General features: G+C 36.4%; 1 protein-coding gene across 1 annotated transcript in view; it reads right to left on the bottom strand.

Moving 5' to 3' along the window:
- DIAPH3 (diaphanous related formin 3) overlaps positions 1-23,020 on the bottom strand; it is a 482,479-nt gene that overhangs the window by 387,814 nt on the left and 71,645 nt on the right. Inside the window, exon 4 of the mRNA XM_046664521.1 lies at positions 21,198-21,302. Coding sequence (XP_046520477.1) covers positions 21,198-21,302 — 105 coding nt within the window. The remainder of the gene's footprint in view (positions 1-21,197; positions 21,303-23,020) is intronic.

The following is a 23,020-nucleotide window of genomic DNA, read 5'->3' as shown; positions in this document are numbered from 1 at the left end:
CATTTCTTTTCTTTCTATCACCACCAGAAAACTGCTAAGAATAACACATATATACTATCCACCCCCTTCCTCACTACACATTCACTACGTAAGCCGTCATGGATTTGGTTATTACCTTCCCCACCAACCCGCTCCCAGAGTTCCTCTTACAAATGACCATCAGGGAATTCCTAATCCATGTGTCATCTCAGTGTTCATCCACCAATCTCCCTGAAGCAAAACACTGTTGTATTTTTCCACTTGAACCTTCCCGTCCCTATACTGTCCCGTCTAATTTTTCTCTACTTCTCTATATCATTTCTATAGATGTAGATATAGCTGTAGCAGATTCTCAGAATCCTTTCCTGGGTTTCCCCTCCTCTACCCACCTCAAAGAGGCTTTACTACGGCTCCACTGTTTCTCTCTTCTTGCTAAGTTAACTTTATTAGTAAGTTTCAACCACATCTTTATACTAATGAACATGAAAACTAATTTCTGTCATGCCATGGCCAATTTCATAAATTTCAGGGGAAAATGTATACTCCTTGGGGCTGGCCCCGTGGCCGAGTGGTTAAGTTCGCATGCTCCGCTGCAGGCGGCCCAGTGTTTCGTTGGTTCGAATCCTGGGCGCGGACATGGCACTGCTCATCAGACCACGCTGAGGCAGCGTCTCACATGCCACAACTAGAAGGACCCACAACGAAGAATATACAACTATGTACCGGGGGGCTTTGGGGAGAAAAAGGAAAAAAATAAAAAATCTTTAAAATGTATACTCCTTGCTGTTCTCTACAGGTAAGTATTCTATCAGTCTTCACTTTTATAAAATTTTAAAACATTAAAAACATTAAAATTCTCTCTGAAATGTGAAATTGGATAATACAAAACAAAACTAGACAACAAATGTATCTTTTACAAAGACTACCTTATACTGCTTACCGTGAGTTACAATGACTAAGGGTCTCTAACAATCCTCAGAATAAAATGAGTTGGAACATAATCAGTACACTATTGAAATAAAAAAACATATCAGCAATAAGGCTGCCTTTGGTGGTTGGTATTCTCAACCTCATTTTCCAGAACTGAAAAAAAGTAACCAAAAATGTTAACAACAGTTATCGCTGGTGAAAAAATTATAGACAGTTTTCACTTTCTTCTTTTTGGTTTATAAGTATTTTCTACAATGATTACACATTACTTTTGAAAATGTATATTAAAATGAAAACATCAAGTTTTCAATTAAACGGCTTTGAAAGCAGGGATTGTAATGTGATATTTCTTGATAAAGGAAGGAACCAAAGAATTTTCAGAAATGGAAAGTAACTTAGATGTTATCGGATCTAGTCCCCTAATTTGTCAGATTGAAAATATCAATTTATGTAATACTAAACAAATTCAAAGGCAGACAGAAAAATCACATGAAATACTTCAATATTTCCATAAATTTTAATGTAGTAATATACCTCTTCCATGAGTTAAGTCTCGAGGTTTCCTATATTTTTCATTTATTTTGGTATTTACAGCATCCAGCATTGTCACACACAGATATATGCATTTATGTTTATTTAAAACACTATTTGGCAATGATCACAAACTGAACATTTAAATTATTCATAGATTTATCCAGATGTTTCCAAAACCTAAATTCTGTAAATAAAAGTGATTATTAAATGAGTGCCAATTTACTACAAGAATGTAAAATGAATCTGTGTGCTATTCCAAGTTACATTTAAAAGCTTTGCAAACAGCATACTATTAGCTCTGCTGATTTGTTTTTATTTTCCTAATTGAAATGTGGTCCATGTTATTAGGCCATCTGCACCATGGCAAATGACTTGGTAAACAAGACAAAAATGGTATGCTCTGTTAGGAACAACATCAGATTTTGTTGCTGCTAAGAAAACATTATTCTAAAAAGACATTTTCTGGTACCAATCCCGAAAACTTGGATAAAAAAGCCACAGTAGGAGGAGACTGTCACAGCACTTAGGTTCCCAGCTGCGGGGACCTGGAATTGGCCACCCCAAGATATGTCTCTTTGGCATGAGGATTATTTGAGGCTGATTGCTTTTGATAAACTGGAACAGGCAAGGAGGCTCTGAGGAATGGAACTCGCCCTTTGTTAGGACACGTTTACATTTGTAAGGTAGATCTCTATCTGTAAAAGGTGCCTCCCTCTCTGTACCAGGAAGAAGAAAGGAGATGACCTTCTCTCTCTAAAAACTCTTAATCAATACCAAAGGCAAGGACATAAAATCTGCATTTTATTGTGCTTCTCTGGTAACCTCCTGTAACTGACTTTCCTCCCCTTCCCAACGTTGGCATCTCCTTAAAGATTAAGCATCTTTCTTTAGGCTGGGAACCGATTGCGGTGCTCATCTGTGACCGCCCCCCCACCCCCAGCCCGAGGCAACACACCTGCCAGCCCGCTGCGTTCACTGGGACAGCAGACCTATCTGTGGTTTCCATCGAGTTCTGTGCTGACAGAGCGGCCTCGTGACTATTGTAAAAGGGACATTTCCATCACATGTGAAACACCCTGTTTGGGGGTATATAACCACTATGTGCACCCCACTTCTTCAGTGCCCTTTCTTCCTTCGGGAAGAAAGGCCCCGGGTCATGGTTCCTCATAAAGCTTTGTTTAATTTTCTCTTGCTATTCTGTCTCATGTGAATTTAATTCGTTCTCCGGCCAGACGAACCCCCATTTGGGAAGAGGAAATGTCTTCCTCCCCTACACAGCTAAGGGACTGATTCGAGTCCAGGGTCTCACCCATTAACTGCCTGAGACGGAGCATGATGCATTCTCACCACTGTGCTGCTAGCAAGAATCCAGTCCTTTACCATATATCCCATTGTACTCTTCTCACCTGCTTATACATTTTGTCTCTACTAAACCATGAGCTCCTTGAAGTACTATAGACCTAGTTCACAATAACCTCCCCAAGTTTCTTGCACATAGAAGAATGGATTACTGTAGCCTACAATCAATGCCTGCATTGACTCTCACTGGTCACATCTTGCCACATCCAGAGGTCTGACGGAATCTGGTAGACAGGTGCCCTCCTCCCTTGTCCCCAAGCTCTTCACCCTACATCATCCTCTTTGGTTTTTTTGTCACAATTGTTTGTCGTGAGAAATACACAAAAGCACGAAAAACTAAAAGTCAGTCATAATGCCACAACTCTGTTTTAAGTATACAAGGAAATGAAGGTCTTGCCTCAGTTCTCCAACACTAGCCAGATGTGCCTATTGGGAATGTTTGTAAAAGTATGGGGAGAATCCGTCAAGAATTTTCCTTTAAATGGGTAGATAACACAGAGACAACTATCCATTCACATTTACATGTATGTACTCACACACCAACTTTCTTTAAACAAAAATTGGTTGGTACCATCCATATGCTCCTGTATCATTTCTTTTATATCAGCTAATTTTCCAAATCACATCTAACACACTGATTTTAATGGCTATATTATCCATCACCACATGAATGTGCTATAAATTACTTAATCATTTCTCTATTGATGCATATTTTGGTTGTTTTAAATTTCTTGACATTTTACACAGTGCTGCAAGTAACAGTCTTATATGTAGATCTTTATACTTTCAAGCTATTATAAAAATAGATTCAAAACAGTGGGATTGTTAGATTAGTAGGGTATACAAATTTTTTATTTTAATAGATATTGCCAAATTATACTCCAAAAAGATTGTATTGCTATATATCTCTACACACTCACCAAACACTGTCAGCAATCTTTTTTAGCTTTTCTATCTTGACAGATAAAAAATGCTCTCCATACCTATCTTAATTTACATATTGAGATTGAACATCTTTTCAAACGGATAGTCACCATTTTATTTCTTCTTGGGTAAATTGCCTATTCATATTAAGTGAAATTTTTTGTATTGGGTTATTCATCTTTTTCCTAATGATTTGTAGGTGTTCTTTACACATTAGAGTATTTTCTTCCAGTTTTTCATCTCTTCTAACTTTATGTTTACTCCCTCTTTCTGCCCCTCACCACCCATATAGAAGTTTTTATTATGTTAACAAATTTACCTATCCTTTCCTTTAAAATTTCTGGAATTAAACTTGCTTAAAAACATTCTCTCACATCAAGATTATTTTAGTAATATCACCTGACAGTGACATTCTACATTTCATATAACTTATCCAGCCTAGTAAGGAAGAGTGAATTTTTCTTGCTGAAAAGACAAGTCCAATATTAAAACTTTACTCTTAAATTCCTCCCCTTCCTCAGTGTGGCCCTCACTCCGACGATAAGGAAAACTACAGTGTTGAACAAGGCTGTGTATCTTCATTACTTTCTCACCTGGTCCTTCAATTCCACCATCCCTAATCATTGGGTATCCTCCAGCACCATTAGGGCTGAAGAGAATGGGAAGGAAACAAAGGTAAAATGCTAAAAACTGCTGTAATCAGGCATCAGTTGTACTCCGGGGCCACTGTTCTCCACATGTGGCTGATATGCAAATGCTGCCTCCTTCTTCTGTGGGATGCTTATGTGGGTTACTCAGACACTCCTTTGCTGAGACTTAGCAGTCCACCCTACACAGACTCTGTTAGGGTCATTGCACATGCAGGTGGTCCCCTTGAACAAAATTCCTTCCAATACAACTCAAAGGCAACTCCTTTCTGAGAGGTCCACATCTGGTCAATGTTTTGGTGCAAATCCAACTTGTTCCAACAATACCCCTAAATCCTTTCTGCTTGCTCTACGACCAAAGTAGCTCACATAATCTCTCGCCTTTAGAGCCTACAATTTGCAAATAAAGTCAGTTTCCAAACCCCATGTCCCCACGTTGCAAGGGATACAGTCAATCTCTGAGTGGTTCTCTCAAATTTTCACTCATTTGGCTCTACTCCCTCAAAAGGTGTCAGAGAGAATGCCATAGCACTCTGACACCTCTCTCTCCAAAGAAAGCTTCTCTATCAATCTTCCATTTTTTAAATATTTGTGAACCTATTCTTATACAGCCTGGAAGTGAATGACAAGCTAAGGGTAGTACAATCAGTTTCACAATCTCTTTTCATGCCCACATTGTTCTGGCACCTGCTATCCTTAGCCTTTGGGCTTCTGCCAAAACTCTGACACAATAGGAAAAGTCACATTTAATGCTTCTGCTATAGAAACCTTAGTTTTACTGTTATAATAATTTCTTTTAGGCTTTTTTCAAAATCAAAATAGCCTCAATATTTTAGCTGAATGCCTCATCTTGAGTTGGTAGGATTTTTTATTTCCTTCTTTATGATGTCTTATATTTTCTAAAGTTTCTGTAACAATGCGTTATTTTTGAAATAAGAAAAAAAGATTATTGAATTGTTATATTTTAAATACCTTTATTGAGAGCACTCCCCACTAGCCACATTCTTAACTTGGATTTTGTATTGATTTTAAATAAGCATTCCACAAAAGTAATTACTTAACGCCATTCTATTCATTCATTTTTATTTTGCATTAAGATGCTATTTGAATTCTGATCATCTCAGAAGAAAAGCATTCCTTCTATAGAACTTTTAATGTGAACAGTATTTAGAAATCATATATCTATTTCACTGAAGAACAGACAAAGCAATAAGATAGTAAGAAATTATTCCATTTCAGTTGTAGACCACCTCATTAAGTGATACTCTATCTTTTTAAGTTGTATCTTTGATTTTAATAATTTTAAATTTGAGCATCTGAATAAATGAATGACACTTGGAATGTTACTTGATTACTAAACAAGTTGATCTTAGAATTTCTAATCATTTTGATTAAACAGCCTTTGTGTCCTAAGAAAATTCTCAAAAATTACAGGAGGAAATGTATCAAGATCATGAGCTATAAAATCAAAATACTTAGTGAGAAAATGAGACCGCCAGTTCCTGTCACACTCTCCTTTAAAAGGGAACCAGGCAAGGAGTGACCCTCAGGGAGAGATACACTTTGTCAACTGTAAAATATCCCCAAATCTAAAATTACAACTAACTCAGGAAAAAGGCAAAATATAACTGAGCTTCCTATTAAATTGACCCAAGAGACTACACATGTGCACCACAATCAAGTGTAACATCAAGAAAAAATGAATTTAACTACCATAGAAAGTACGACCTCAGCAATTTCAGGGCACTCTAACAGTAGTGAGCATGTGTTAGAGGAGGAAGTAGTCTGCAATGGCTACCTGTAGACACGTCCAGAGACTCACAGTTGTGCAGAGTCCCACTGAGAGTCCCCAGGAAAGGGGGTGCCAGACATATTAACCTAAGTATCTAGTTTGCACTGCCTTCATGGAGCTTTCAATCTATCACATTAATTCGATGGATACCTACATAAAGTATGAGAAGAGTAAAGATAGGAAAAGCATATGATACTATGGGCACACACCCTGTTATATTCATAGTGGATCATCCAACAAACCAAGCAAGCAACTCTCTATCATTTGGCTGCCTATATAGACTAGTCTACAAAGAGACAAAACAAGAATTTTCTCCTTAATAATATTTCTGATTATGAATTATTAAAGTGACATCTGGAATTTTATACATCAGCCCCTAGTAGCTTAGATTCGATACCTGCTCACAAAATGCACACTGAGTCTTAGCATGTTGACCAATCCAGGTTATGAGGCTTCAAGATCCCTATCACAAGTGGATTATCATGAATCACAAAGACAATATTGTCTTAAAGGGATCTGTCTTGTCCAGATGACACATGACCTCGATGTATGTTTTTGTCTTTTTCCTCCAAGTGCAATAGATAAAGGCAGAGCGAGGACACATCGCATCTTACTCAGGGCCCCTGAGCACTAATCCAACAGGCAAAGAAGGTGGCAATGCTGAAGTGAAAACAGCAAATTCAAACTAAGTCCTTAGTTAAATGTGGCTAAATGGAGGATGGGAGCTGGTTAGCTGGTATAAGAATAAAAGAACAAGCACAGGCAAGTGGAGAAGATGGACATCAACATGAACTTTGAGGAACTGCAATGGTTACTGCACATCTGTGCATGCTCCCAGAACATTCCTGAACTGGTATGATAGATTCAGTTAAAAGATACAAAACAGAATGGGTAATTTAAAATATAAAGGACATTTAAAATTGGGAGTCAGGACTATAATTTCTAGAAAAAAACTAATAAAAGAAATTTTTAAAGTTAAAAATTTATCTTTAAAAAGACACCAAGTGGCAGGTCTGGTGGTGTAGCAGTTAAGTTCACATGCTCCACTTCGGTGGCCCAGGGTTCACAGGTTCGGATCCTGGGGGTGGACTTTCACACCGCTCATCAAGCCATGCTGTGTTGGCGTCCCACATACAAAATAGAGGAAGACTGGCACTGATGTTGGCTCAGCAACAGTCTTCCTCAAGCAAAAAGAGGAAGATTGGCAACAGATGTTAGCTCAGGGCCAATCTTTTCCTCACCAAAAAAAAAAAAAGAGAGAGAGAGAGACACCAAGCCAAGAATGTTTTATAGTTCTTGAAAATAACAAGTCAGCAGTAACTTGTACATTGTGTAAAAATATTTGAGTAGAAAAATAAAGGCATGTTTACCAATTTATGTCACGAATCTAGCATAACTAAAATGTGATTAAAACAAAAGAAATCAATTTCATTTGTGAATATGAGGGAAAATTTTCAAGTGAAATATTAATACTTCAACTTATTTATAATGTCAATTCATATATATTAGAAATAAAATATACATTAATTTGTTATACATTAAATGAATATAACAAATATGAGGTACTAGCACAAAGGACACATTTATGATAAACATTTATGGGCTTAGTGGCATATATGATCAACTTCTTTTAAATTGAAGGGGTGAGTGATCTATAATTTTTGCATAATACTGACCTAAAATATACGAATTAAGCCAGAAGTTTCTGCTAACTGTCTAGACATACCATGGAAAGAACCTCTATGAATGAAGCCAAGACACAATAAAGCAGTGCTAAGAGACATAGAAAGACTGGGTCCTTAGGTCATCTGAGAGCCCAGATCTAGGACCGCCTGGAGCCAGTACACCCAGGGCTACTCAGATAAACAAGCCAACAAGCTCCTGTTTGCCTTTGAGGCAATTTGAGATGAGTCAGTCATTTCTAACAGATGGTAGGAACAGTTAAGTAGGGGAAAAAATAAAACAAGCTACAGAAAATTCTATTTTTATGACCCCATTGAAGAGAGAAAGGGAAGAAAATCATCAAGTTCATCAAAGTGAGACTTCTTTAAGGTGCTGGAGACAGATATGCAACGTCAGGCTTTCCATTATTCTGTAACACACACAGTCATGCACCGCACAACATTTCAGTCAACAATGGATCCCATATATGACAGTGGTCCCATAAGATTAGCATCATATAGCCTAGGTGTGTATTAGACTAAATCATCTAGGTTTGTGTAAGTACACTCTATGATGTGCACACAATGACAAAATGACCTAATGATGTGTTTCTCACAAGGTATCCCTGTCATTAAGTAATGCATGTCTGTAGTGACGCCCAAAGCATGTTGTAGGCTACACACAGTTACTCCTAAGAATACAATTCTGTGAATACCAAGAGTTGAGTTTTTGTACCCCAAACTGTTTATGAACTGTGATATTATCTGTTATTGTTAATGTAATCATATGAGAATGAAAAGAGCTATTTCTATGATAAATTAATGCTTAGAAAAGAGTAACACAAGTTGCTTAAAAAAAATTTCAAATCAGGTATGGGCAAGATAACTGACGAGATCACACTGTAAAAAATCATACAAATCTCTTTGAAGGCTGAACTTAGACTTCTTCACAAGTGTAAACTCTTGGTCAAAAAATGGTAATCACAGATGATGCTTCATGGATATGCTTTAGGTAGGACAAACCACAGTAGGAGCCACTCCGACTCAAAGAAAAAGGCTTCACTCTATATCCTAAGATTGGCATGTGAATATATATTTTTATGTTTTAAGTAGAAAAAAGTACTATATGCTTTATAATGCCCAATTTGAATAATTTTTATTCAACTTTTTGTTCCAGTATGAATCAGATTTAAGAACGCCTCAGCTGTTGCATTCATTCACCCAGTCCCATTTTAAGCTGTTCTTTAAACTTTGATAAGACAACAAATTTAAGAGACTTAAGCTGTCAAGTTAACTTGAGACTTTAATCATTGCCCTACTTCCTATTTCATAAGTTTCCACATGAAACTCCTAAGTTTTATTGTTTATTAAATTAAGTCTGAAAAGGGATAATGAATTTTCTGAAATCACAAAGGTAGAAGTAACATAGCTGGATTCTTAATTTCAAAAACAAAAAGCATAGTCTGTTGTGATAATTAAAATAAGCTTTTATAAAATATTGTAGAACACAGTGTTAATTCACACCATCTAGAAAAAACAATGTATTCCTTGTTCCTATTTCAAGTCATTAGTTTCTATACTTCAAGTAATATTTCAGTAATTTTCTTAGTATTTGAAAACAGTATCTAAATACAATTACTCACCATTTTTGTACTTCACCGCTAGATATATAATAAAGTCCTAATGTCCATAACATTTTGCAATGTGTTACAGAAATTGATGAGTTTAATTACTTAATGTGCACGGATCAATCTGAAATAAATTGAAAATGAACACACCATACACTCTACTTAATCTTGTTACACTCTTGTTTCAGAATTCACTTTCTAATTTGCAACCCAGTAGGTTATATTTTAAAATAATAAATAGAAAACTTTCTTTTACATTTCAGCAGTTTAAAGCCAAAACAAGTAAAGGTAGGTAGAGTTCTACGAGTCAAAAGGTCTGACCTCAAGGGAAAAAAGAGATCCCTTGCTTTTATCATCTAAGCCAACTCACTGGCTTGTTTGTTCCATTTCTTTTTTTTTGTTCCTTAAAAATTGGGATGAAATAACATTATACTTCCTCTCTGTCTATAGAAAAGTTTTTAAATGAATTATAGGCACAAAAGACAAATTGGTAGACAAATGAAATAATAAAGGAAATAATCATTCACTGTCAATTCTAATTGGTTAAGGATGGCAAGGAACTACATACTTCAGATGACTCATACATTTTTCATTCTAAGTAATATAGGCATCTGCATAAGGGGGTCACACATCACTTTTCACATTGCTAAATCATCTTAAAACACAAGGTGATAGAAACTCTCAGATACCTATGAACTCCATTTACATGGAGTACATCACCATAATTTTTTTAAATGCATTCATATTCAAATCTGAGAAATATGATTCTGAGCTCATCAGCCCTGTTTAATTGCACCAACATCTGCAATCAATTTAAATTCTTCAAGATAGTCTTTCACAGCGCTTGAAGTGATTTCATGCTGTGATAGATTTAACACATTCACTAATTTATAGACACACACAAGCAGATGAGACCTATTTTTCCAGGGGTGGGGTAAAGTACTGAAGGGCAGTCTGAATTTTCCAACTATCAATGGGATATAAAAAAGGATGCATTCTGCATAACTTATTGAAATTATATGAGAAGATGATAGCACTGCACAAACATGATATAGAAATTAAGACTAAAACTACTGTTTTATTTAAATCTATTTGTAGGTCACAGACCATTAAGAGGTTTGATGAAAGTTTATGGGTGACACAAATAGCAAAATTGAGAATTATCATTTAAAGTTACATAGAAAAATGTCATTCATTAATATATCATCATTTTCTCCCCCTGAAAGTCAAAGGGAGTGAGGCATGAGGGGACAAGCGAGAGGAAGAATGCTAATAACCCAGAATTGTTTTTTAACCAAAGACATAAACTGGCATAGAATAAAGAAAAGAACATGAGATGCGAAATCAGAAGACCAGAGAATCTGGGCAGTTGGCAGCAGCAGTATAGTTTTTGCAACTCCCCGGATACCTACAGAAAAAGAAACAAAACAACTAAATAGCAAAAATAAAAACCGAACAATATTGAGCAACAAGGTATCTCCATGATCCTCAAAATACAAAGAGTTGGAGACAAACCACTAACACCCACAAGATCTGCACAGTATCAACATCTGTGTGGGAAGAAGCAGAGAAAGCAACAAGATGTCTGATCAACATGAAAACAAGAGAACCCCCAAAATAGCCCAGAGGTATTCATTAGAGATCACAGTAGACCATTCTGAGGACAGCGGCTGAAACTGAGTGCTTTAGCCTGCCCCAATTGTGGGCGAGTGCAAGGAGCAGGAAAGATCCGAGAAACTGGAGCTAGTCTATGTCCTATGAACTCCCAACACCGAGCTGCCAGAGCTCCCTCCCAGGACACAAACACACACTGAGGAGAAAGTGCTGGGAGTGAAATCAAGATTGAGCAGAACATTCCTACAGAGGATGAAAGGATACCACAAAAACAAACCCACAACATAGGTCAAACTGTCACTTACAATTTCAAAATGAGCTAAGAGATATTAAGAAAATATACAAGTCATGACAAAAAACACTTAAGGCAGAATTAGAAAAACTTAAAAATGAAATGAGAGAATTCAGGGAAAACAGGGAAATTAAGGGGCTGGCCTGGTAGCATAGTAGTTAAGTTCACGCACTCTGCTTCAGCGGCATGGGGTTCATGGGTTCTGATCCCAAGCATGGACCTACACACCGCTCATTAAGCCACAATATGGCGGCATCCCACATACAAAATAGAGGAAGGCCAGGATAGATGTCAGCTCAGCAACAATCTTCCTCAAGCAAAAAGAGGCAGATTGGCAACAGATGTTAGCTCAGGCTTAATCTTCCTCACCAGGAGGGGAAAAAAAAAAAATTCAGAAATGAAGACTAAACTAGAAGGAATATAAGAAGAGGAAAACATAATAAATCATGTCATAAGAGATTCAGAAATGAAATAAATGAAATTTTAAAAATCAAAAAGAAATGGAGAATAAGATAAAAAGGATTTGGAAAAAGTGGCATTTTGAAGATATACAAAATCCAACATACCGATAATAGGATCCCTGAAGAAGAAAACCAAAGCAAGTATATAATGAGAGAGTGTAGTGAATATTTTATAATCCCAACTCAGACTCTGGATAAAAAGAGCTAGTAACCTATAAGGAATAAAAATTAGCTATCAGCAGACCTTTTGACAGAAATGCTGTCATGCTTTATGCTAGAAGAAAATGACAATTTAAGATCCTAAGGGAAAAAAATTTGTGAGCCAAAGAGTTTATATCCAGTAAAACTGACTAAACAATAAAGGGCATATACTGTTATCAACATGCAAAACTCGGAGAATTTTATTTCCATGAGCCCTTCAGAGGAATCTACTTAAGAACCAACCAGACAAAATGACTAGAGAAATGTCAACATAAGGACAGGTAGTGAACATTAAAATACAGTTAGAAAAACAGAAGAATAAACAGTTATTCACAGATGTAAAGACTAAATGAGAAGCAGAAAGAAACAAGTATAAAATGTACTAACTATATGCTCAATGTAGATATAGCACAACAACAAACACCACAGCGAGGCGGATGGCATATGCAAAAGATATTTTTTAAATACTCACACATACTTTTTTCTTTTGCTTTTCCCTCCACTGAAAAGGCCTACAAACAGTGATTAACCCACTAGCAATACGCATTCTTGACCCCCAGAATGTTCTTGAAATACCATTTCTCACTAAAGGAAATGACTGATTTCAGGTCTAGTGTGGGAAAAGAGAGGCGCCTGTATCCTCTTATCTTACCAGTAGGTGTGAAACAATCCAAAACTACTAGGCCATGCCAAATGACTAGGAGCCAACGGGACAAGGTCCCACTGGTCAAAGATGGGACAATTTGAGCTTCACTAAGACTGATAATTGTGATGCATAAATTCTTGACATTAAAAATAATTGGTCACCTTCAGAGGATGACAGGGAACCCATTCAGCATCCTGAAAACTGGTAAATACAGAATCAAGCATTTATCCTAAATTTCCTGTATCACAAGTCAATCAGTATTTGAGAGGAAATGTCTCTCTATAAACGCATTCCAACCAATAAACGGAAATGAAATTATAGAACTTTAATTATAAACCAGACATGAAGTACCTCCTAATAACAGAACAGAACACTTCCTATGTTCCTGCCAAAGGGATCAAATCTGAGTCTGACAAAGTCTCTGGATCTAGCTGCCACTTGGCAGGAAATACAAAGGAAAGAGAAATGTGAACTTCACCATGAGTGTGCTATCAGCCATATCCAGACTGTCCCAGAGAAAATCAATAGATGGGGAACCTGAGTATTAAAAAACTTTTAAAGATATTCCAAATTTTATAAGCAAGATAAACTATGGTGTCTGGTGATGTGCTTTGGGTAATAAAACTAAGAAACTCGAGGAAGGGATTCCTACAAAAGTCAAGGTAGTGATTACTTTTAGGGACAAAAGGGAGGTTTGAGACTGAGACAGGGTAGACGGAGGTTTTCTAGGGTGGCTGGCAAGGTCCTGCATGAATCTGAGTGTTCTTAGGATAACATTAAGCTACAGATTTGTTTTTCAATATTTTCTGTAACTTTTACTTTATAATAAAAATGTTTTTAAAACAATCAGAAACCCTGGTTTCTAGGTCTAGCTGCAGCACTAACTTGGGGATGTCACATGCTCCCCAGGTCTTTCCTCACTTGTAAAATGTAGAGATGCTCTAAGATATATTCCAGACCTAATGTAAATAAAAAACAATTCAATAACTACGAAACCGTATACTAAATGAGAGTATAACAAAGTCATCCTTAACAACAGTGCCAGAAAATTATTTTAAGTCACCAAAACAGTGAGATACAGCTTTCCCAAGAAAAAAGCTACCAAAACAATCTAGTGTAACAGTAAAAACATTCAAGGAGCAGTCAGAACATTAAGATTGTCTGAATTTACTTTTGGACTATTCTGTTTTCACATCTCAATAAATCCCAAGGACAGAATTCCCAGTTTACTAAATCTACCCTGGAAATCTATCCTTTCTGATATTGAAAGGATTTAAAATAATTCTGTATTACATTGAGAGTAAGAAGCTACACCAACCATTCCTATTTTCTTGGGGGTGGGGAGAAACCATTATACGGCACCAGTTAAGAAATGGTAATAAGTCAGGGAAGCATGAAATTAGGAATGAATGCCTTTTGCACATCAAGATGATAAACCCATTACGGATTTCTTTTTTAAGTATACAGAATTTTTTCTATTTAGGAATAAGTAAGAACTGAAAGGATGTCCTCTTAAGTCCAAACTAAATTAAGAGGCGTTTAAGTTTACTGCCACCAACTAGGGAGGTTGAAGTTTTAAAACCAGGCATACTCTTCTCCTTGCTAATACATATTCTTTTGGCATGTTTTTCCAAAACGGACTAGGTTCTTCTGTTACCATAGATAACCTTCCCCTTTGATGATTTCTACAGGTGGCCAAGTATCACAGGGAATCTAATTACAGTACGCCACTAGAACACTCATTTTGACTTTATGTGCATGCAAACCAGCCTTGAAGCCACAGTGGCTTGCTAACAGTTTTACGAGTAAATGTTCACCATGCTTAGCCTTTAAATTCTATTGACTCCTAGTCTGTTGATGCATTAACATCACTCTAAAAGACATGGAGTGATGAGGCTCACCTTGGACAGCCCAGGAGCTCTCATCCTTGACTGTACACTGGAATCACAGAGAGAGCTTGACTAAATACTGATGCCTGGGTCCCATCTGCAGGAATCCTGATTTAATTGTTAAATGGTAGGGTCCAGATAGGGAAATTTTTAAAGTCCTCCAGCTGATTCTAATGGATATCAAGACTGAGAGCCATTGTTCCTGGCTACGTCTTTCCCCTCATTTCATCAATTATTTTTCCCCTTCATTCACTGAAAGACAATTGTACATACATAACACTTCTCAATTTTTCACTTATTCCTTCAGAACTGTTCCTTCTTTCAAAAGATTCATTGCATATGGATATTTTCTTATTTCCATGATAAGCACATGCCTCTTCTTTCCGGCACTTTCAAAGTTTTCATTACTTTTGCAATTATCAGACATGATAAGTTTAATTCCATTCATGAAAATCTAAAAAGCAAGAATGAGCATAGCAAAATATCTTAGACCAAGTAACAACTCAATAAGCAAGAAGAAAACAACCTCAGATGATCTCTAAGGCCACAAATGGTATAAGTGTCATTGACCACGTCATGTTCTAAAATTCTAACAAATTTTCTAGTAAATAATGTTTCTGTATCTGGTGAGTCTTTTTAAAAAGTACTATAAGAAAAGGTATCTTAACTATAAGGTTTAACACCAAAATTACACAATTCTACTTTGAACCTAATACAATTTCTTCCTTCAAAAAGAAGAAAAGATGAGCTTTCTTCATTATCACATCCTGCCTAAACAAAAACACAACGCAGTAATAGCAGAGAACATTAAATGCCACTGGTGCTGCCCAGAAATAACACATAAGGAAGCTGGATGAATCTGAGCTGTTGGAAGACAATTTTAATTGTATATAAATAAAACCTGTCTTATATAGGCACAAATGGAAATTAAAGAGCCAGATAGATTATTAGGAAATACTCTTCACAAGAAATTGGTTCATTGCCCTGAGGTGCTGAAATTTTCTCCTAGTCAGCAAGCAAGACCTGGAGGCAAACAAGCAAAGTATCACAAGCAAGGGCATTGTTGATAAATAAGTAAGTGTCTAATACCAAGCACCAGCCACAAATTTTTACCAAGGTTTTGTGTAACGGGGGTGCTTTAATCAATCCCTAACCTGAAATATAAGCCAAAAAATAAACTAGGTTAACTATCAAGAATGTGTAAAACTATGTCTTGTTCATCTAACTTTTTAGTGGTTATAATATAAGCCTCTTAAATAACAACAACAAAAAGAGAAAATAAAAAGAACTTCATTTACCTGTATCTGACAATGCTTTCCAAAATTAACATGAAAAACTCAACTCTAAGAAAAATAGACAGTATTTATATAAGGTATATATATAGAAGGTATGAAAAGGCCTTCACTGATATTACAATATTAACTAATCAATGCTAAAACAAATCAAATCTAGATTTTTCTACCTAGAGAAAATACACACAAATCTGAGCACATGACTTCTATTTTCTCAAAACAGTTTTTTCTGATCAAGATATGCCTTAAAGGATGATACTGTAGAAAACCATGTCCCCCACACTTGAGAACATCATGTCCTACTGAGCTGTAACAAGAGGTACCGTGATAACACCTTTCAAGTTGATTTTAAATGCTATATATACATACACATATTCACGAGAATCTATAATCCCTCACTTAAATGCATTCCACTTACACTCAGTCATTTCATCCCATTTAAAAAAAAACTTGTTACAGCCTTTCTATGTGCCTTTAAAACTGTGTTCTACAACACCTGTTATTTAACTTTCTTATGAAAGAAGACTAAGCAAGAACTACAGAAATACTTAAAGAAGGGTTCAAGGAGTTAAGCTAAACACTATCCAAACTTTTCTAATAAATGCACTACTTGACTGCAGTCCAGATTGACTAGGAAAGAAAAAAATTAAAGTCAAAGGAAGCTAATAAACTTCCAAGAGCACTTATAAAAGAGGAATTCTGCTTTAGTCCCTGGGAAAAGAAATCAAAAAGGAAGAAATCAAACAAACAGGAAATAAAGGATGGATGATCTCATTAAGAAGCTTAGAAATGTGAGCTTGGGCCTTCCTTATTATAGATACCAGCCCACCTAAAAAGAGTGTGTTACTTGCAGCTGTGATATAAACTCCAATGATATATCGGGGGTACTGGGGTTGGGGGGGGGGGGCGTGCAGGAAGCCCACAAGAACTTTTTGGTACCAAGCTAGTGCATTCATAAGGATCTAGAAGTATAAATTTTGAAGAGAAATTTTTAAAGCATTTTATCCACACCTAATGGCACAGCCCAAAAAGACTACACGCTGACAGGGAGCAGCCTGGTTGTAATCTGTCTGGAAGGAAACTGCCTGGAAAGTCTCATCATCTCAATATACAAAAATAAATTGGGAGAAAAAGAAAAAGATGACAACTCCAAAAGCACTGATGAGCAAATGCTTGTCTCTATGGCTCCTGGAGACACAGTGAAGGCATTTTACATAGAACAAATTTTCCCTCAAAACTCTTTAAATTTCTCTCTCTCAGTCTCTCCCTGAAACTCCACCTCCCTACAAAGGCCCAGACATCTTTCTGGTCCTTTCCTGTCTCTCAAACTAGTTCTTGCTGGTTCTCCTCCTCACTCCCTCTCACCCTCCTCTGAGCCTCTTCTTCGGGGGCCGGGGGAGGCGGGGGGTTGTTTTCACTTTTTAGGATACAGGTTTTGGCCTCTCGAGTATCCATATTCTCCAGTTTTGTATTATCACAGATTACAGATGGAAAAGATAGAGTGAATATTTTATTTTTACTAATCCTTTGCATCAGAATGGGTAAAAATGTACCTTATTCATCTAAATCCTACTCTCTATAGGTATCCTTTTCAACACATTCTTTACCTGAGCATAAATTAATCCATGGCTGGCTTTCTGCTAACTCTGTCACGAGAGACTTTCATATTACCCAGACATAATACACTCAGAGATGGCTCAACCTGAATAAAACTAAAGCCCCCACAAGAAATAAACACCAACTTAAACACTGGTGTCACAGAAAAGGGGTATGATACACCCAAACCAAAAAGAAACCTCGGTGAAGGCAGCAACTCTATTAGGATATCTCCTTAAGCCTGGTTTGTCCGCTCAAAGCAGAAGAATCTTAATTACAAAAAAATCATCATTTAATGGTATCTGCAGGGGTGCTTTAAGAATTTTAAGGGAAGCAAAGGATTAAAAATAATTAAACCACAATAAAGAACAAGAACTACTCTCACAGTGAGATTAAGCATAATTAAATACATTTATATGGTAGTTTTGTATATTAAACCCTAGTTCCCTTCCATTTAGAAAATGGGGAAAATTCTTAAGCAATTACAGCTTAAAAGATCCTCTTTTCTGTTCCAGCATTTTCTTCTCCTTACATTGTTCAAGAACTGTGGATTCTCTTCCACTTGGACTATCATGTCACATCCTACTTTCAAGGTCCTTAGCACTAATTGCAGAATAGTCTTACCTTCCAGCTGGTAGTCAAACAAAAGTAAAGTCTGTATTACTCTTTTTGGAAGAAATTTTCTCCAATAAACCTTCCAAGTAATTTACCAAGGAATGGCCACCGAGCTTCATAGTACCTCTCTCAACTATGCTCTGAGTATACTTGGTGAGGGGAAGGTACCTCAACGTGCTCCTTTGGATAGAATGAGTACTTTCCAGAGTGAATTAGAGATAAAGAGAGATCCCACATAGTAAAACTGTCTCTGGATGGTATATTAGGATGCTTACAGCAGCAAAGCAAAAACCCAACTTGAAGCAGCTTAAGAACATGCATCACCTCACATAACAGACACGTCTAGAGGCAGGACTGTGTCAGGCCAGAGCAGCAGCTCAATGATGTCGGCACCAAGCATCCCCCATCCTCTCACAACCACGTCGAACGGCAGAAAACACTGGCTTTCCTTCTCTGGAGCCCTTTATGGGGTTGGGGGGACCACCTTTCTCAGAAGCCCCCAGCAGACCTGCCCATCAGATGGTACTGGCTAAACCTGGATCATATATCCTTAGGAAGTTAGGAAAATGTGAGTCTGGCATTTTTAGTCTCTAAATATACTTGCTTAATAAGATTTTAATAATCTTTCCTAACTGAAGAAATTCAGTTTTACTATTTTGCTACCCAAACTGAAATTTACTAAGGTCTTGGAAATAACCTAGTTTGACTGGTGGTTTGGTTTGGTTTTTTCCTATTCTAAAACCAACCTTAGCTACTTCAGGGCTAGTTAGAGGGTTAACATTTCTAAAGTATTTTCAAGTCATCACTTGTAGGTATCACTACCACTTTCCAAAAAATAATATTAATGCTTACCCACAAAAGAGAATCTCAAAGCAAATTCTAAGGCTAAAATGATAGAAGTGTATCTGACACAAACTCCCCACATTCTCTCTAAGACAACCTATCTATGAATTTTGATTGTTTTTCTCAGAGAAACTACTTCAGTACTCATTAACCTCAATACACTGGCTTGACAAAGTCTGAACCCAAGAGTTAAAATGTGTTTCTACTTTCAGAGCAAAAATAGATGACTGGTCAGCTTGAACTTTCTACAGTGTTAACCATCTGCCAAATTATTCAGAAGTCTCCTAGGAAAAGCCATGATCCTCCACACACTAATTAAATGAATCAACGCTTTAATCATACTTTAGATAACTGATCTATTTCAATCCTGATAATCTAATTATCTTATTCTGGTAAATAAATTCCAACCTTACTCCAAAATGATTAGAGGATTAACATTTAAAAATCAGTGAACGCAAACTGAAATAGACCCACTATAATGAAGTTCAAAATGGTTTGTTCTTCTATTAAAAAGCCTCTTTATTATCTCAAAATTAAGAATTAAAATGCAGTATTATGCCAAGGTTTTCTAAACCAATTCTAACTAACATAGTATCTCTTACAATTATAGTAAGTGAATTCATGCTTATTGGATTTAAAATTCCCTCACAGGGCCGACTTCCCTGATGACTCGATATAAAACAGTTCTACCAGCCCCACTCCCCCCGGTTTGTTATTCCACATCACATTTCACCTCCCTTTACACGGTCTGTTCCTCTTACTTGTGTACTATCCTATTGTATAGGACAGTGACAGACTCTCCTGGGGCTCCATGTCCAGGGCCTAACATAGTGCCTGACATAGAGGTATTTCATAAATGTGTTGAGTGAACAAATGAATGTCTAAGAAATTTAGACTCACAAATAATAAATTAGTATTTTTACTGAAATATATTTACTTATATTTTTAATCATGGTATAATGATTTCAACAGCAACAACAAAAAAAAATCACAAAGAAAAACAAAAAGCAATTACTACTACCATCTCTGCTACCACAAGAGGCGGCCATTGGTTATAAAAATATCTGTTACGTTTTAATCATGGCATAGACAATTTAATTCTAATAACAAACCTATGAGGCAGGTATTAGTCACATCTTATGGATGAGGAAACTGAGGATCAGAGAGGTAAAATAAGATGCCCAAGACCAAACAGAGGATAAATAAATCGATCCAAAACGCAAACTCCGACTCATAGACCCCTAATGCTAATTTGTGATATCTGAGTATCATTAAGGGACAAAAGCAATTCCTATCACAAAAGCAGGATACAGAGCATATTAACATAAAGAGCTGGAAAAAGCACAGTACTCAGTCATTTCTACAGCTGAACATCAGGCTGCCAAAACATGAGACACGTTTAAAAATTAAACATCATTTGAATCTTTCTTCCAAAAGAAATACCTCAGAGTCACTGAGTGGTCTAGTAGATAAATGGAGTTAAAGTATAAATAACTTATATTCTTGTAACCTGGTCTTAGGTTAAAGTATCTGGTGAAAACTATGAGGTGTTAAGCTATTTTTCTCTAGTTCAATTCTATTTTAAATTCAGTCAACATCATTTTCTACTGTCTTTCTGCCAATCGCTTGTTCATTAGCTTCCATTTTACATTTTTCAACCAATCCATTTATTCACAATTTTTATATGACTGGTCAAGCTCATTTGTTGTTCCATGAAATAAATGTAATTGATTCTGTGTGCCAGGCGTGGTTTCTTAGACATTTAGTCATTACTTCCACCCACATATTTCATGTTTCCCTGGAAAACTGGCAGCCATGTGGAGGCTTAATGCTCCTTTCATATATCTACATTTATAATTTGTTACAAGATAATTTTATCCATAGGGAAACTCACATTAAAGATGTGCCTCTAAGCCACTATTATGTATTCTGATTTAGGTAGTTAGAGTAAAAGCACTCTCGCCTTTCTATAATACAAACATTATCCCAATTTATAAGTGACATTAGAAATCAATATCCATCTTAATTCACTAACAAGGAAAGATGTCTGAGAGCAAGTAGATCAACCAATGAGCGTTTCTTAGCAATCTGGCTGAAAAAAAAGCAGTTTCAAAGTTTTAAGATGAGAAATATTTTGAAATTAAACAAAATTATAACACTTGTGCCTTTAATTACACATTCAAATGCCCTCTGATTACAGTTACCCACAAACTCAAGCGCTTCATTAGATAAATGCATTGTTTTCCATCCTACAACGTTTCAGACATATTTTTCAACTTGACAGTTTTACTTACTGTCTTGGAAGCAGTATTAATGTACTGCATCACCATTTCTTTTTTGATACTGAAGTCCTTTTCCCGCAATGGTGCCTTTTTATCTTCATTTAAATTCATATCTTCCTGGAAAACACAATTAAAAAGCCTCATTTTAGAATCTAAGTAGAGCAGCAATTCTACATACACTATGAATGGAAAATCAATAATTTGTGCGTAAAGCAGCATTAATTGTTTTGGAATGATTTACGTGTAGTTCTGCCTGGAGCAAAGAGAGAGAAAAGAGCTGGAGATACAGAGAAGAAAGTATTCTAGATCATTTTAACAAGTAAAAACCATTTACCAGAAAAAAAACTTTTTAAATTCACAGCAGGCTAGTAAAATTACATTCATATCACTATAGATAATTAGACAGTTGACAATTTCTGCCTTTCATAAGGTCACTAGGATTCACAATTTGAACTTATATGCATATAATATACACATATATACACACACACATTTTCTCCCCCCAACAGCTGCACCTGAAGCTATCCCGCCCCATTTCAAAAGAGCTGCTCCATGTATCATAAAAATTAAAAGGTAAACAAGCCAACCACTTCTGAGAATCTGATAGCTACAAGCACATATCAAATACCTAGTACTGGTCCCAGCAAAAGGTGACACATTCTATAGCTTTATCTCCAGTCTTGTCAAAAATATTCATTAACTAGTTAATTTATTCTTTGTTCTAAATCACATCAAAGTTACACCCACAAAAAGAGGTACTACCTAAACATCCGACATTTCTCACTAGCACCAATCAAAATAAGTTTAAGGAACTTGGATCCTGCTACAGGCCTAATTCTAACTAAAAATACAAGTCAAGCATAGCCACATAAACATGTGAATTGCTACCAGGATCTATTAATTAAGTTGTTTCAGAGGCTGTTCTGGCAAAAGAAAGAAGCCTAAGGTAAGACAAATGGCTGAAGGAGAAGGAGCTCAAATAAATTTCCTCCTGATCTTAGCCCTAGGTCATTTGTGATATGCAACGTAAAACACCTGAATGTATGTATAAAATCCATATCCCCTCAGAATCGGGTCCATAAAAATCAGGACTTGGGATCACCTATGGAGCCCAGCAGGTTAAATTTCTTCCAAGTTTTATAAGGGCGCTACAATTCATCAGACACTGTAGTTTATGTCTTTAGCTGACTCAGTTTTTGGCCACCAAACCCTTCAAGCACTTAAAAGTCAAAATTCCCTTCATTTCACCTTGATATAAATATTTAAGATCTTAGAAGTTCTTCCATTTGACATTCCAATAAAAGGCAGTAATTAGTAATGTCACTCTTGGCTCTTCTGGTTAGAAATATCCTATTATGGGAACAACGGTTTGTTTTGTTTCATTTTTCTCTCTAAGCCAGTGATTCTCGATAGGCTTTAACACCACTAAGGAAGGATTTTGGAACTGCCTTGAGGCATTTTGGTTGTCACGGTGACTGAGGTGATGCTACTAGCATTTACAGGGGAAAGGTGTGCTAGACGTTCTGCAACACCTGGGCTGGTCCTACGCAATGAGAAACTGTCCTGTGTACCACTGAGTGATGCACATATCTTACAAAGGAGAGAGAGAATGATAATTCTCTAAGCCTAGACTCCAATTCAATGGAATTAGATGTAAAATGAAATGAATGTAAATTGTCACATATTAAATACTTTATGTTGCCTGGTTTTAATATACATTGAATTCTCCAAGAATCTAATCATTTGTAAATTATAATTACACTGTACTTTCTTTTCTTTTTTTAAGCTTTACCATCAGCTGGGCTCCATTTCTGAAATGTACGTATCTAGGACAA

This window comes from Equus quagga, chromosome 6, assembly GCF_021613505.1.
Source record: "Equus quagga isolate Etosha38 chromosome 6, UCLA_HA_Equagga_1.0, whole genome shotgun sequence".
NCBI classification, from domain to species: domain Eukaryota; kingdom Metazoa; phylum Chordata; class Mammalia; order Perissodactyla; family Equidae; genus Equus; species Equus quagga.
This window is presented reverse-complemented; position numbering and strand designations above follow the sequence as displayed.